This window comes from Pelodiscus sinensis, chromosome 1 (genome assembly GCF_049634645.1).
Source record: "Pelodiscus sinensis isolate JC-2024 chromosome 1, ASM4963464v1, whole genome shotgun sequence".
In the NCBI taxonomy this organism is placed as follows: Eukaryota; Metazoa; Chordata; order Testudines; family Trionychidae; genus Pelodiscus; species Pelodiscus sinensis.
In genome coordinates this window covers 209,714,563-209,729,399 of record NC_134711.1, presented here as the reverse complement: position 1 = coordinate 209,729,399, position 14,837 = coordinate 209,714,563, and the positions used below count along the sequence as shown (strand labels likewise).

General features: G+C 43.3%; 1 protein-coding gene across 11 annotated transcripts in view; it reads right to left on the bottom strand.

Annotated features, from left to right (window-relative positions):
* Nucleotides 1-748: 748 nt before the first annotated feature.
* The window catches only part of SCML2 (Scm polycomb group protein like 2), a 141,481-nt gene continuing 127,392 nt past the window's right edge, over nt 749-14,837 (bottom strand). For all 11 annotated transcript variants that reach the window (XM_075913888.1, XM_075913895.1, XM_075913902.1 and 8 more), the window contains 3 exons: nt 9,685-9,966; nt 8,750-8,913; nt 749-3,231 (listed from right to left, as the gene is read on the bottom strand). In XM_075913888.1, coding sequence (XP_075770003.1) covers nt 3,106-3,231; nt 8,750-8,913; nt 9,685-9,966 — 572 coding nt within the window. In that variant the 3' untranslated portion in view covers nt 749-3,105. The remainder of the gene's footprint in view (nt 3,232-8,749; nt 8,914-9,684; nt 9,967-14,837) is intronic.

Sequence of the window (14,837 nt, the reverse complement as noted above, 5' to 3'; positions counted from 1 at the left end):
ATCACCTTTTTTAGGCAATGATTTAATTCTTTTATTTGCTATCAGACAGAGATCAGCTATCAGAGATTGCAGTTTGTTGTCTTTTTTTATTCCCAGCTCTCTTGTGGTAAAAGAACTTGAGGGTAGTCCCCCTCTGGAAGAAGTACAAGTGATTTCTTCCTGGGTTCAAGAAGAAAGGTTTTTCTTCACTTGGTGGTGACAGCTACCTCCCAAGGCCACAGAATGGTCCATGACCTAGGGGAGCTTTTAAGCAGAAGCCTATAGAGACAAGATATTTTTCAGGTCTCTTGTGGGCCCTCGCTTTCTGCATTTCGAGTGCAAGAGTGGGGAACAGCCTCAACAGCAGCATTTAAATTGAAAGAAAAATATTCAGTTCTTCAGATCGCACCATTAAAATTTTTGGAAACATTATAAGAATGGCCATACTGGGTCAGACCAAAGGTCCATCTTGCCCAGTATCCTGTCTTCCGACAGTGGCCAACGCCAGATGCCCCAGGAGTGACCAGAACAGATAATCACCAAGTGATCCCTCTCCTGTCATCCATTTCCAGCCTCTGACAAATAAAGTAGTGCCTGATGGTACAAGTTGTTTGCAGGAGTCTTCCATCCCTTTCAAATGGGCATTTGTGTGCAAATTTTGTGAATCATACAAGCAGCAAGATACTGTATACAACTATCGTGTCACATATTTCAAACACACAAATCCATATAAATTCATATAGTAATTGTTTTCCATATGAGATGTTGTAAGGTTATATTTCTTTAATAGAAAACTTTACATCAGAAGTTTACAAATTCTGCAAAATTCTAGATAATATAGCAAATTATGATGTCTGCACAAATTTTAGTTGAAGGAAGAGTATATATACAATGTTAAACAGAAAGGACAATTAGAACTCTGAACAAACTTTAAAAAATTGTTTTAGATAAGAACATCCAGTTGGAAATAATCGATTAAAATATATTCTGTTAAACCGCTTCGCTCTCATGCTATAATACAACGTGAAACCCTAGAGTACAACAGTCTAGCATTTCATGTGTACTTATAAACAAATATTTATACCACAGCCAGGGAAAAGAGGCTAAAGCTTCTTTGTTCTGTATGGATGTTGTGGAAAACAGACAACATAAACATCTTAATTTTATTTATACTAACTATTTGGACAATGCAATAATATCCTTTCAGAGCAAGTTACTTCCAATGCAATTTCATGAGAGTGTTGTTTCTCATTCACATTAAAAATTCAGCAGAATGCTTAACATATTGATGAAATATGGCATAAGTAATATATAACATAAATATACTATATATTTTTCTATCATTGTTTTGCCTTTTTCTAGATGAAAAGCAGGCTTGTGTGTAGAGGCCATCTAAAAGTCACATGTACACAAAGGATATATAAAGTAAAACAACCCACATAACTCTTAGTGTTTAATGTTTTATGATAGCAGAATAAAATAATCCTAAAAAACAAATGAAGTTCTAAATTAAAATTGTGTTGCAGTTATTTAAATGTACTTTGAAATCTGAGAACTACACAGTATAATTTTTCAGTATTTCAGCGAAAACCTGAGGAGTATTAAACTAGCAATAAGCAAGGCATTTTAAAACAAGAAATTTGTAAAAAAAATACACTTTTTTTACTAGAAACTTTCATATAAAAAGGTCAATAAGAAATATAGTAAAACCTATCTTTTTGGACTATGTCTTTGCTAGTAAATAGTTCTTTATCCTCACTTGCACTATTACATACAGTACATTCGATTTCCTACACAGAAAATGTAAATTCTTGTCCCTGATGTATATTTTATTGGCAGTGACAGCAAGCTATTTTACTATCAACACTCACTTTTTGTAGCTTGTATAAAAAGCACCAAGTTGTATGCAAAACAAGAATATTAATATGAGTACCACTTCTTAATGACAAGTAAAATATTTAAAGATACAAAAATACAAGAAACATCAGAACCAAAATGTGTATTTCCAGAAACCTTACCAAAATAAATGGCTCAGAGCTAAGTAAAGAGTAACCAGTAGTTTTGCATAGTACAGGATAATCTCCTGTATGAATCCACCCATCCATTGATTGTTCCTTACCCCATGAATGGAAAGCAAAGCAGATAGGTGCTAATGAATACAGAAGTATACAAAAAAAATCTACTGGTAAAAAAACTGAACAGTACAGTTTCTCATTCTCTGTCACAGTGCAAAGTACCTTTTAAACACATTTTTTAAAAACTGAATACATATGTACAATACAGATGTATCACACTTGCACACACACATATAGATACATAAGCATGAACACAAATATCCATGCAAACTTGAGCAAAAGGACGGAATGCTTAAAATGTGGGTATTCTGTTCCAGAGACATCTGGAAGTCTGTTCATCCCTGAACAGTTAGCTGTTTCAAACAGGGAAAGAAGAAAAAAAAAAAAGCCCCTCCATGAAACAGAAATACTGCCTGCAAATACTGACAACATACTGTACATTTGTCCTCAAAATTTACCAGAGAACTGATAACCACACTTTATAAAAGCTTATATTTGTATTAAAAACACACAAATAAAACAATTAATATGGCTATTCCCTTTATGGAAATCTGTATAGCATAATTTAGATGAATATTACTTTTCTGGAGTACCAGACAAAGTGTATTCATTAGAGATGAAGTCTACTGCTGCTTCTTTCATATTTTCTTATAATGTAAAGTTTTACAGCCATCCCTGTAAAAGTTATCAAACACCTGATGCTGGTTTTTTCCTTTGGGATTAAGCTGTTTTGGTTCTGAATGTGAATGTCTGTTGAAGTCTGTAGCAGAGAATGAATTTCTCAACACTCTGAAGTGTAGTACTCGTGAAAACATTTTTTTTTCAAAACACACAGCACCAAGTACCTTTTTGTGTAATAAAAATAATTATTAGACTGCTAGAATGTAACATAGTCCTTTTCACTTGGCAGTAAATTTGTAATCACATTCTGAAAGGAAGCTTTTGCAAACTGAAGTCTTTCTGATGACAAAACATTGTTAAATAAGGAACGTGTCTGTGAACCTGAGAGTTAAGTCTGATGTGAACACATAGGTTATTGTGTCTCCATTGGCTAATACTTTCCTTGTTTAAGTCTCTCAATATGGTAGCATAGTTTTAATGCTGGTCCCAACTTCAGTCCCATATATTTCATTATCATATCGCTCCTTAGTAACAGTAGGGCCTTTCCATCAATTTCCTACCAGAGGAATAAATACAACATACAATTGTTTTAACAGCTTACAAAAAGCACATTGTATGAGTTTATATACCAGAGCAAAACTTTATGTAGAGTCTATAAAACAATAATTTACTATAATCAAATACCTTTGATAGCTATTAAAACCAAACAGACTTTTAGTTATTTTCGTGTTTTTCTAAGGCACCTTTTGGCCGATACTTGAAAAAATGCAAAAGTCAATAATAAAAGAAATTGGATAAAACCAGCTACTGTAACCAAAACAAAAGTAACTGAGCAAAAAGAAAAATCCAGAAAGGAAGAACTGCTAAAGAAGGGAGGCATCTGTAGTTAAAGATGAAATGACCCAAACACTGAGGCCTTGCACTGAACCTTGAAAACAGCTGTAGAAAGACTCTGGCATGCACACAAACACACACAGAGGAAGGGAGTAAAACATCATCTAGGCCTGTGACACAAGACAGATCTGTGTCCAGCCTAAACCAGATGGAATGTTAGGATCAAGAGCAAGAACAACGGAACAGATTTCCACTGCCTTGAAGGGAAGTTGCTGAATTTGGACAGGCCTATGTTATTAAAAATTCTACCTCGGGGTGGGGAACCTTTTTGGGATCAGGAGCTAATGACAGAGAAAAATCAGTTGGGGGCCACACAAGTGAGAAGCAAAACAAAAAAACAAAAACAAAAAAACCCTCACTGATGGGGCCCCCAAGTGGAGGAGGAAAAAAAAGAGAGACTCCCCTTATTCCTATTGAGCTCCAATCCCACAGAGGTATGGGGAGAGTGACAAGTCCCAGGCCTTACCCCAGGACTGGGTTAACTCTTCGGTGTGTCCAAGGCTAGTAATTTTGGGGGGCCCCTCAGCTCTGGGGTGGAGCCAAAAATGAGGGATTGTGTGGGGAAAATGGCTGCTGGGGAGCAGGATGGTGGGGGAGCTGATGGACGTGCAAGGTCTGGGCAGTAGGTAGGGTGCAGGAATGGAGTGGGGGTGCAGGAGCATACTGGGGGATCTGGGTGAGAGGTACGGTGCAAGAACAGGCTGGGCATGCAGGATCTGAGTGGGAGGGGGCAAGGGATTGGGGTGCCTAGCTGGTGTAGCTCCCAGGAGGGCACAGGTGACTCTGACACTGTGCCCCACTGCTTCCACTGGCAGCAATTCCCAGACAGTGGGAGTGACGGAGGTGGCGCCTGAAAGCAAGCACGGGGATGGCGCTTCCCTGTGCTGCTGCTCCTCCAGACGGGCAGTAGGGGGAACAACAGAGTGCAGAGCTGCTTCCTCCACACCAGGCAGAGCCCCTGGGCTTGCCTTGATCTGGTCCATGAAGCTTGAAGTCGCTCATCCCCAGTAGTGGGGAGTTGGTGCTCCTACTCCAGCCATGCAAGGGGATGTCAGCACTGGCTCACCCTGATGGGGGAGGAGGAGCCCCAAGCCTTGCAGGCCGGACCAAGGCAAGCTGTGGGCTAGGGCCATAGTTTCCCCATCCCTGCTCTACATATGACTGGCAATTTAGCAAATATTTCCTTAGAATTGCATGTTGAAACCATTCTCTTTCAAAAGAAAATACAACGGGCTGAAAAGTACTATGAAAGTTGACCCCTATTTAAAAAAATATACAGAAAAAGAAAGAGGAGGAGGTGAGCTCTGGTTTTGCACATCTATCTATTCCAATCTATATTTCAGTATCTCGACATTTCCTTTGGACCTACCTTATTGTAGACTTTATTATGATCTGGTGCAGAGTGAATGCAAAATGTTACCATTCACATTTGGTAGCATTTTACATCCCTTTTGCCCAGGCGTAATACACAAGGCAGTAGAGACTCTGTTCTACTGGGTCCAAAAATAAAAAGCGCCAAGCGTTTCTTGGCGGGGACACTGATATTTAGAGATGTCAGCAGCTCTCTATTAGGCAGCCTATCATGTAACTGCACAGTGAAAGGAGAAAGGGCAGAACGAAAGGAGTAAATATAAAGGGACTGACATAGATAGTTACTACTAATTTTTGACCTTCCTAAATACATCATCCAGATAGTTCTAGTGAAGATTTGCAGAGTCTTGGCTAGATTAGACCATAAATAAATGCTTTTATCTTTGGTTTTTAACCTTTCATCTTTCTCCTAATAAAACTGTGTTATTTAAATGTAACCAAGCTTTGCATTTAACTGTTAATATTAAGGATCAGCTATCCTGAGATATGAGAAAGTTTCTGTCCTGGGAGAGACCATAAGTTGTGTCTAAGTGGTCAGCATGAACAAAGATCTCTTGGAAAGAGAAGGTTATCTACCCTTAACTGAAGGCTCTTCGAGATGTGTGGATCTATTTGTATTTCACGAAGGGATACAAATGTGCACCATGTGCCCAGAGCTAGAAAACTGGAAAGTAATGTACCTTGGTCTGTGCATGTGCCTTGGCTCATCTCATGCCTCCAACTGAGGGGATAAAAGGTGGGGCAGACTGGCAGCCTCTCCAGTTCATTCTGTACCATGACTCATATAAGATCAAAAGCAGTTGGGAAGGAGGGCAGGAAGTAGACTACAGATAGGGACTGTAAATCTCAAAGAAGCTCTAGTCGCAGATAAATGACCCTCTCCTCTTCTTTGAGTGATGCTCCCTACTGTATTTCACTATGGGTGACTGACAAGCAGTACCTACATGAGTAGGATGTGAGGGTGCAGATAATCGGGCTAAGTGGAGTACCACCATCACAAAGGCAGCATTAACAGAAGTGTCCTCTACCTGGGAATGATGTCTTGCACATGTATGAAGGGAGCCAATGGTTATTGCTTGTGCTCTGGCGGAATGAGCTCTTACCCCATGGGAGGAGTGGGGAGGGAGGTTTGAAAGTTGAGAAATAGAACCCTACCAAATTCACAGTCCATTATGGCCAATTTCATGGCAACAGGATTTGAAAATTGGAAAGTTTCACATTTTCAGCTGTCTAAACCTGAAATTTCACACCATTTTAACCGTGGAGTCCCAACCCAAAAGGAGATTATTGGGGAGGGGGGGGGAAGGAGATCCCAAACATTTTGTAGGGGGTCACTCTCACTTCTGTGCTTCCTACAGCTGCAGGAGGTTCCAAGAGGTAGATGTAGGTTTGATCTCCCCTGTGCTGTTAGGAGTGCCCCAGCTAGGGGCTCCTAACTGCTAGTCTTGACTGGCTTGGGAAGGACAATACTTGCTATTCCCTTGCATGGCTGCTCTTGGGTACCTCTCTCAGCTGAAGAAAGCTCTGCACTTCCTGCCCAACATTTGCTTCTTGCCCCCATCACTTTCCTCTGACTCTTTCTGATAAAGTGATGAACAACCTCGGGGATTACCTGTGTGTTCCTTGTATGGCTGGCCTTAGATTTTGTACCTACATCAAGGGATTTGATTATTTGTTACTCCGCAGAAGAGATGTGAATGGTTAACTGGTAAACATCACCCGTACCAAGTGATGCTTACAATTTAAGAGTTAACCAGTGGAGTCTGCTGTGGGTGGGGGATGCTCCAGCCCTGTTGGAGCAGCCGCCATCTATGTTGGGCCCAGGCCAGGCACGCCAAGAGCAGCCCCCGGCCTGTGGCATCTCCTCCCACCCACGGCCATTTAATCAGTTAACTGGTTAAACACAATGCTTAACCAGTTAACTAATTAAACAGGATTTCAAATCCCTACTCTGCAGAAGTACGAGGCTTTAGAAAGAACACTGGTAAGTGAATTGACTGGTTACGGCAAAATTCCAAGCGGAGAGGATGTCTCACACATCTGGGGAGCATAAAGGTTCTATTTACAAACTAGATCATTCTGATTTTGTAGGCCAAAGCTGCAAGCACTACTGGTTCTGACCCAAACGATGCAGCTGTGAAAAGGAACTGGAGAAGCATTTGGTCCACCCTGTCTTTTATCCCCTTGATCAGAGGCATGAGGACAGCCAGGGTGCACATGCAGACACTACTTTCAAATTCTACAGCTCTAGACGCATGAGCAACCCACAGTGGAACAGAATAGGGACCCTCACTCAAAGAAGCTACAGTAACTAGCACTAGAAGTACCATGAGTGGTGATTCTTGTGGCCCTCAGAGCATGGGGTACCAGTAAACACCCTACTCATTGTATTGTATAAGCTTGTAAGGCCTGATTTATACTTAAAGTTTAGGCTGACTCATCTAGAGCCCTTGCGAGCATGAACAGAGGGAGGAGTTGGGGCAGAGCTTCCACATATATCTCACATTTGCCTTTTGAAAAGATACCCTACCTTGAGCTCCACAGCTATGCTGGCCTAACTCCTGGGCTACATCTATGCTGCAGGCCTCTTGCACAAAGAAGCCTTTTGCGCAAAAACTTCTTGTGCAAGAGCACATCCACACCTCAAAGCGCATCGCAAAAGTGATGTGCTTTTGTGCAAGAGAGCGTCCGCACTCCATGGATGCTGCTGTGCAAGAAATCGCTGATGGCCATTCATAGAATAACCATCAGAGCACCTGTGCTTTTCCCATAGGGGCTTCTTGCACAAGAAACCCTTCTGGAGTGTCCACACTTACCTTTTTGCGCAATAGCTGCAGCTCAAAAGGGAGTTATGCCTTATATAGGGCCGGATTAAGGCATGGGCTAGCCTATGAGGGTTGGATCACTGTGCGCCCCTTACAGCTGCCATCAGGTGCCGTGCACCTGGCTCCTGGATCGCGGGCTGCAGCAGCTCCCAGTGGCCACCCCGCAGTGGCTGCCTGGCGCGGGGGCCACGTTAACCCCCACAGCACTGGCCAGCAGCGCCCTTCCCTCCACAGCCATAGGGCCCTGCACAGCCAGGCTCGGCTTGCCGCGCCAGCGGCAGTAGCCAGGCTGGGCCGAGCCAGGCACATGCATCCTGCTGTCGCCAGCTCTGCGTGCCCTCTCCCAAGCACCGGGTAGGGGCGGGACCGCACATTAACATGTCTGCCCGGGGTGCAATTAACCTGTCTGCCCAGGGCGCTGGAATGGCTCGGTCCGGCCCTGCCCTCATAAAAGGAGGTTTACCTACTCCAGCAAAAGCCCTCTCTTCTGCTGTTTAACTGCTGATTTACTTGCACAAAAGCACATTTGAGGTGTGGACACACTGCAGGTTTTTGCGCAAAAACAGCCATTTTTGCTCAAAAACCCTGCGGGGTAGACGTAGCCCTGGTGTGTAGACAGCCAGAAGAATATTTCTGTTGAACTTGCTCAGGAAGGTGGGATTCTTACAGCACGGACAAACCCATTCTATCCCTGTTGGAAGCATAGTTATGGCAATGCAGCTATGACATTGTAGCACAAGTAGTGTAACAGCACCTAAGCAATAGTTTAGCACAGTCTAACAAGGTCACTTTATAGATCAAGCGTTCCCAAGCTTAGCAAAACTGGAAGATGCTTTCTAGAGAAAGAAAATCATCTAATGAATTTGTATGTGGGTGGCATCTGCCCCACTTTTCACTTCAAATTCAATAATAGCAGGGAAACTCACAAAAACTTCTTATGAAAGTTAGTGATGTGCTCAAGTCTATCAGAATAAAATATCATACGTGTTTCCTGAAGAGTTCTGCATGTGGTGCTAATGCCTGAGGATCAGCTTCTTTCACAAATCGCATTACTTCATCTATTGACCAGGCAGAAGGATCCTTATTCGGTACTCGTGAGGGCTCCCTTTTTAGTGCAGTGAGATCAGGACCTGTTGTAGAACTTGCAGCTTACATGTAAAACATTGGTAAAGGTAGAAACATTATAGTAGCAATGCAGTAAAAACACATCCTTGCAGATTGAAGTGAAAAGAAAAACACGACTTTGTTAGTATTCTGTATTAGTAGCTGTCTTCTCTCTTCTACCAGTTTATCAACCTGGCTCAAATTCTTTTACAATTTATTAAAATGAAATATTTGATTTTTCTTCTAAAAAAAATCATTAAGATGTTTTATTTGGACCATAGCATCAGTTTGTCTGCAGATGACTTCTATGACTGCAGATACACACAGTGGTGTAAGTGCTAGCACTATGTACCATCAAGAAGGGATCAGTTAGAAAGATTGGTTCCTAGCTCCCAAGATACCAGCAGCTGGGAATGCTGTGCAGGAATGCAGTGTTCCCTGAGGGAAGAGAACCTCTTGTGGCAAATTTAATTTGGCCAACTTAGCAGCAGTAAAGAAATTGAAGAAGGAGCTGTAACCATAATTGCCCAGCCAGGCAAGCTGCAGGATCTTTAATATCAATAAAAAATCTTTAAAAACAGTATTGAGGATTTCTCTGCTTCGTACAGTATTACAAGTTTAAACAGCTTAAATTCTGTATTCTGAAATCACCTTAGCTAGTCTGACATGTTTGGCAACAGTGCGAGTCTGACTCCTTATGTGAAGTCTTGGATGTCACAGCACTTTGCTTCATAATTCATAGCCCATTGACTTTGCACACTGTTAAAAAGCAGTTGGTAATGCACACATTTTAAAAAGTTAAGTGTATAACATACCTTCAATCCTCCTCTGCATTCGATTCCTATTGACTTCATAGTAACTGCTGTTCCCCACAGAGCTTGATGACATCTTGTGTAGGATTGGGGCTGAGTTTGAAGCAGCAGTCACTGGCTGAAAGGAATTCCTGTAATACGGTGCACTCCCTGAGGTCCGAAATTCAGTGGAATTTCGATGGGTTGGGCTTGACGGTTTTAGTGAATTGAGTGCAGAATCCATAGAGTCTTCAGAAAATCGGAGTTCTTTAGGAGTGCCATTTTCTTCAGTTGGCAGTGTTTCTGCTACATAATACAAGTAACACAAATTCTGATATGTTCAACACATTCGATTTTTGTAACCTTGTTAAAAATAAGAAGCATGGAATTTTGTAACACTAACCACAATTTTCAAGCCTGTGAATAAGCTCCCCATGGAGCAAACACTAAATAAAACTTATTTAAGTAAAAGTAGGAAGAAATTCCTAAAATACATTTTAATTTACAGCTGTAAAAATTGATTATTACAGAGTTTGATGAGAGACTGAGGGTTACTTTGGATCATATAAAAATATATGAATTTTCAATACCTCATTTCACTGTAATTTCATTTTATACAAAACTATATTATGAACAAAGGGGTCAGCTGATTCTCTAAGGTAATATCGATACATTTGCCGTTATAGGCATAGACATCAATCACCAAGGAAGCATAGCTACGGTTTGAACATTTTCCTAAAGCTCAGCCAATAAAGCCATGTCTACACTGGTCGATTTTATTAAGGTTGACATTTTAGCACCTGATTTTGCGAAGTCAAAGGTGCATATCCCCACCACGTGTAACAATCTGACATAATTCGAAGTAGCATGTGCTCAATATGGCGGCTACCATGGACTTTGACAGCAATACAGTGTGGGTAGCTATCCCACAGTGCCTGTGCCCCTTTGCATTCTGAGTGATGCTCTCAGGGCATGCTGGGACCAAAACTGTGCAGCAGATGGTTTTGGGTACATGTCTTCAGCTGACCATAATGCACCCATCTCCTCCCTTTCACCTTGCAAAGGTAAACAGTTCATTTGTTCTTTTTCCCCCTCTTGTTGATTATCCATGCAGACTCTACAGCAGCGTTTGCAAGGACCCCATTGTGGATCTTGTTAATCAAAGCTTTATGATGCTGACAATAACTTTGCTGCACCTATTGCTGGAGTATGTCCAGAGCACATTCAGGCTCTGCCGGAAAGATAAAGACTCTCAGGAGGCCATGAACATACTATTCTGTGAAGCACTTGAGTAGAGTGAATTGCAAATGCCACTGGCATTCTATCCCCTAGACACAGTGGAATGCCAATTCTTGTGAGACAAGCACAGACTGGAGAGACCACACTGTGATGCAAGTATGGGACAATCAGCAGTGGCTGCAAAACTTTCGCATGAATAAGGCCACTTTCATGGAAGCTTGAGAATTGCTTTCCCCCCACCTGAAGTACAAGAATTCCAGAATGAGACTCTGACAGTCGCCAGAGATTTTGAGCAGCCAGACACCAGGTGATATAGAGAGCACTTTGTGGGGCAGTGCAAATTAAGGATGTTAAGAGACAGATAATTGGCTTATCATGTTGTCGATAGAATTTTTATCAACTACACAATTAGTTGATAAGTGAAGGCGCTCAGTTTCGGCTTGTGCTGGGTCTGCAATTTAAATGTACTAAGAGCTGGACTGCCTGCCCACCTGGCTCTTAGTACATTTTAACTGTAGAACCACAACAAGGATAGGTCCTGGACCGGGTGCTAGCCAGGACTGAGCTGGGCTGCCTGCCTGACCAGAGCAGCCCCTGTCCATGACAAGCTTGGGCCCCCTGTGCGCAGAGGCAGCTATGCAGCAGACTCCTTTAACCCCCCCTCCCCCACCACCACCCAGTGAGTTGCTGCCTTTGATAGAGGCAGTAGCGAAGAAGGTGGCAGGCAGCACTGCGGAGATGGTGCTGGGGGGAACCAGCTCTCCCCAGCACTGGCTTCTGCTTCTCCCTGCCCTTGCTGCCTCTGATATCGAGGCAGCAAGGGGATGAGGAAAATGTGAGTGGTTGACTCAACTATCCAATAAGCTTACGCTTATCAGGTAATTGACTACTCGCTTACATCCCTAGTGAAAAACAGAGAGCTGTTCCAGGTCCCCAGCACTGTGCAAGCACACAATATGCCACACATCACATCTAAATGCCTTGACCCACCTGTAGCAAGAAAAAAATTCACCAGAAGTACCCTTCCTGGGATCAGTGTCTGACTGTGACATCCTTGGAGGAGGGGATTAAACTGATGAAATGTTCTTGGCTCTCACTGCTCGCCGCCGGCCCGCCATTCTCCTTGTCCTCCTCTTCTTCCCCTTCCACCACCCACGTTGTTCTCCACGCTTCTGCCCTGAGTGTCTTGGGAAAATTCCATGGTCTGGCTTGGGAAGCTGGTCAGGTCTCCCCCACTCCCCGAGATGACATGCAGCTTGTCACAGAAGCAGAATTTTTGTGATGTTGCACCAGACTGTCCATTTGCCTCCTTTTTCTTGTGATAAAATAAAGGAGCAGAGGCAGTTCCAACACAGCGCTGCTGAGAGTCCTTGAAGTATCCTTTCTTCACCAGGCACTTTACTATCTCAGCGTAGATATTGGTGTTTCTTCTGTTGTTTTAGAGCTCAGGAAAAATGGATACCTTTCCCCAAGCCTCAATGAGGCCCAAAATCTCCTGCACACTCCATGCTGGCTCTCTTTTGGGCCCCTGGGAGCTGGTGCCCACAGAACTTGAATTCAAGGAAGTCATGGCCATGTGTGCTCCTCAAGTGTGCTGTCTGCTCTGAGGGGTGCTCGCAATGCTGGCCACATAGGAAATGAAATCCAAACTCTCCTGGGGTTTTTCCTGTTCACTTGGAGAGCAATAAAGACACAAGTTCTGGCCAAAGTGGGGCACTTTGGGATGTCTCCCGACGGCCAAGAACCATGACTTTCTCAATGTTGGGTTTACACTACCATGACTTTGACCATGTAATGTCAAATTTGCATTACTCATTGAGTGTGTCTAGACTACATCCCTCTTTCGATAGAGGAATGTAAATTAGACACTTCAAAATTGCAAATGAAGCTAGAATTTGAATTTCCCGTGCTTCATTTGCATAATTGCGTCATGATGCTCTTTCAAAAAAATGCTATTTCGAAACTGAAACCGCAGTCTAGACACGGTTTCAATGCAGTTTACAGGATTGTTTGAAAAAGGTTTCTATTTTTGAAAGAACCACGTCTAGACTGCGGTTTCAATTTCGAAATAGCACTTTTTCGAAAGAGCGCCATGGCGCTATTATGCAAATAAAGCACAGGAAATTCAAATTCCAGCTTCATTTGCAATTTCGAAGTGTCTAATTTATATCCCTCTGTCAAAAGAGGGATGTAAGTCTAGAAACACATCCCTTGTGAAAATCAGGAGTACTGAAATAGATTTCAGCAGACAGAACGGGCTTGGTAGTGTGGACTCACTGCCTATCTTGTTGAAGTTGTATTTCCGAATCCTTGGTGTTTAGAGCAGGCTATTGATAAACATGGAAAGAAGCCTTATGGTTCAGCATAACAGAGGCTTCTGTCTTAGCCTGAAGATCTTCACAAGAATCTGAAAAATCTTTTAGATCCTCTGAGAATTGGATCAGAAGTCAAAGGTTCTTAATACAAGTTCAGAGTGATGTACTTGGCTACAATAGTAAACACTTAGGCTGTGTCTACATTGATGCGATCTTGCGCAAAGGCCTGTCTACACTGGCCGCGAGTTTGTGCGCAAGAAGAGGAGGTTACTCACCTTGTGTAGTAACGATGGTTCTTCGAGATGTGTCCCCGTGGGTGCTCCACTCAAGGTGTCGGGTCCCGACCCGGCGCCGCTAGTCGGAGATTTCCAGAGCCGTAGCCGGGCTGGACCGCGCATGCCTGAGAGCAGCGCGCGGCGTTCGCGCCTTTGCAACGTCTCACGGTCCGGCCCCCCCTCGTCAGTTCCTCTCACCGCTCGGTCTCTGAAAGATAAAGCAGAAAGACCTGGAGCGGGGAGGAGGGTGGGGCATGGAGCACCCACAGGGACACATCTCGAAGAACCATCGTTACTACACAAGGTGAGTAACCTCCTCTTCTTCTTTGAGTGGTCCCCGTGGGTGCTCCACTCAAGGTGACTACAAAGCAGTAACCCAGAATGCGCTCCGGGTCAGTTATCTTCTACTGTGGATAAAACCGCGGAGGCCACCGCGGCATCGGAAGCCCACTTTCTATTTATGACACAATGACGCGCAAAAGTTACACTAGAAACCCAGGTAGCCGCGCGACAGATGTCTGCAAGGGGAACTCCCCTTGCGAAAGCTGTGGATGTTGCAACTGCTCGCGTAGAGTGAGCCCGAGGTAAAGAAGGAAAAGGCTTGTTCCGGATCGAATGACAATTTGTAATACAAAGCGTAATCAATTTAGCAATGCGTTGAGTAGAAAGTGCCTCGCCCTTGGATCTCTGTGCCGTTGATACGAACAGCCTGTCCGTGCGCTGCCATTGGCGGGTTCTGTCTATATAGAAAGAAAGTGCACGTCGGACATCGAGTGTGTGAAAAAGAGCATCCTTACTTGAAGAGTGAGGCTTGGGGTAAAAGGCTGTGAGGACAATAGGCTTGTTAACGTGGAATGGAGAGCAGACCTTGGGGATAAAGGCTGGGTGAAATTGTAATGTTACTGCGTCTTTAGAGAAAAACGTGAAAGGAGGGCTTGCCATCAACGCCCCCAGCTCACTCACTCTTCTCGCTGATGTGACTGCCAGTAAGAAGACCGTTTTCATGGTTAGGATATGTAAGGAAACCGACGCTAGAGGCTCAAAGGGAGGGTACATAATGGTATCCAAAACTAGGTTGAGATTCCAGGAAGGGGGCGGTACCCTTCGCAGTGGGTATAAGTTTATGAGCCCTTTTAAAAACCTCTTTGTAATTTGATGAGAGAAGAGCGAGGAACCCTCTACTGGATGGTGAAAGGCACTAATAGCTGCTAATTGCACCTTTAAAGATGACAACGCAAGTCCCGAATTTCGTAGATGAAGAATGTAGTCAAAAACATGATGCAGAGGAGATGAAAGCGGTTGTATGTTATTCTGAATACACCACTTAGAAAATCTCTGCCATTTCGCC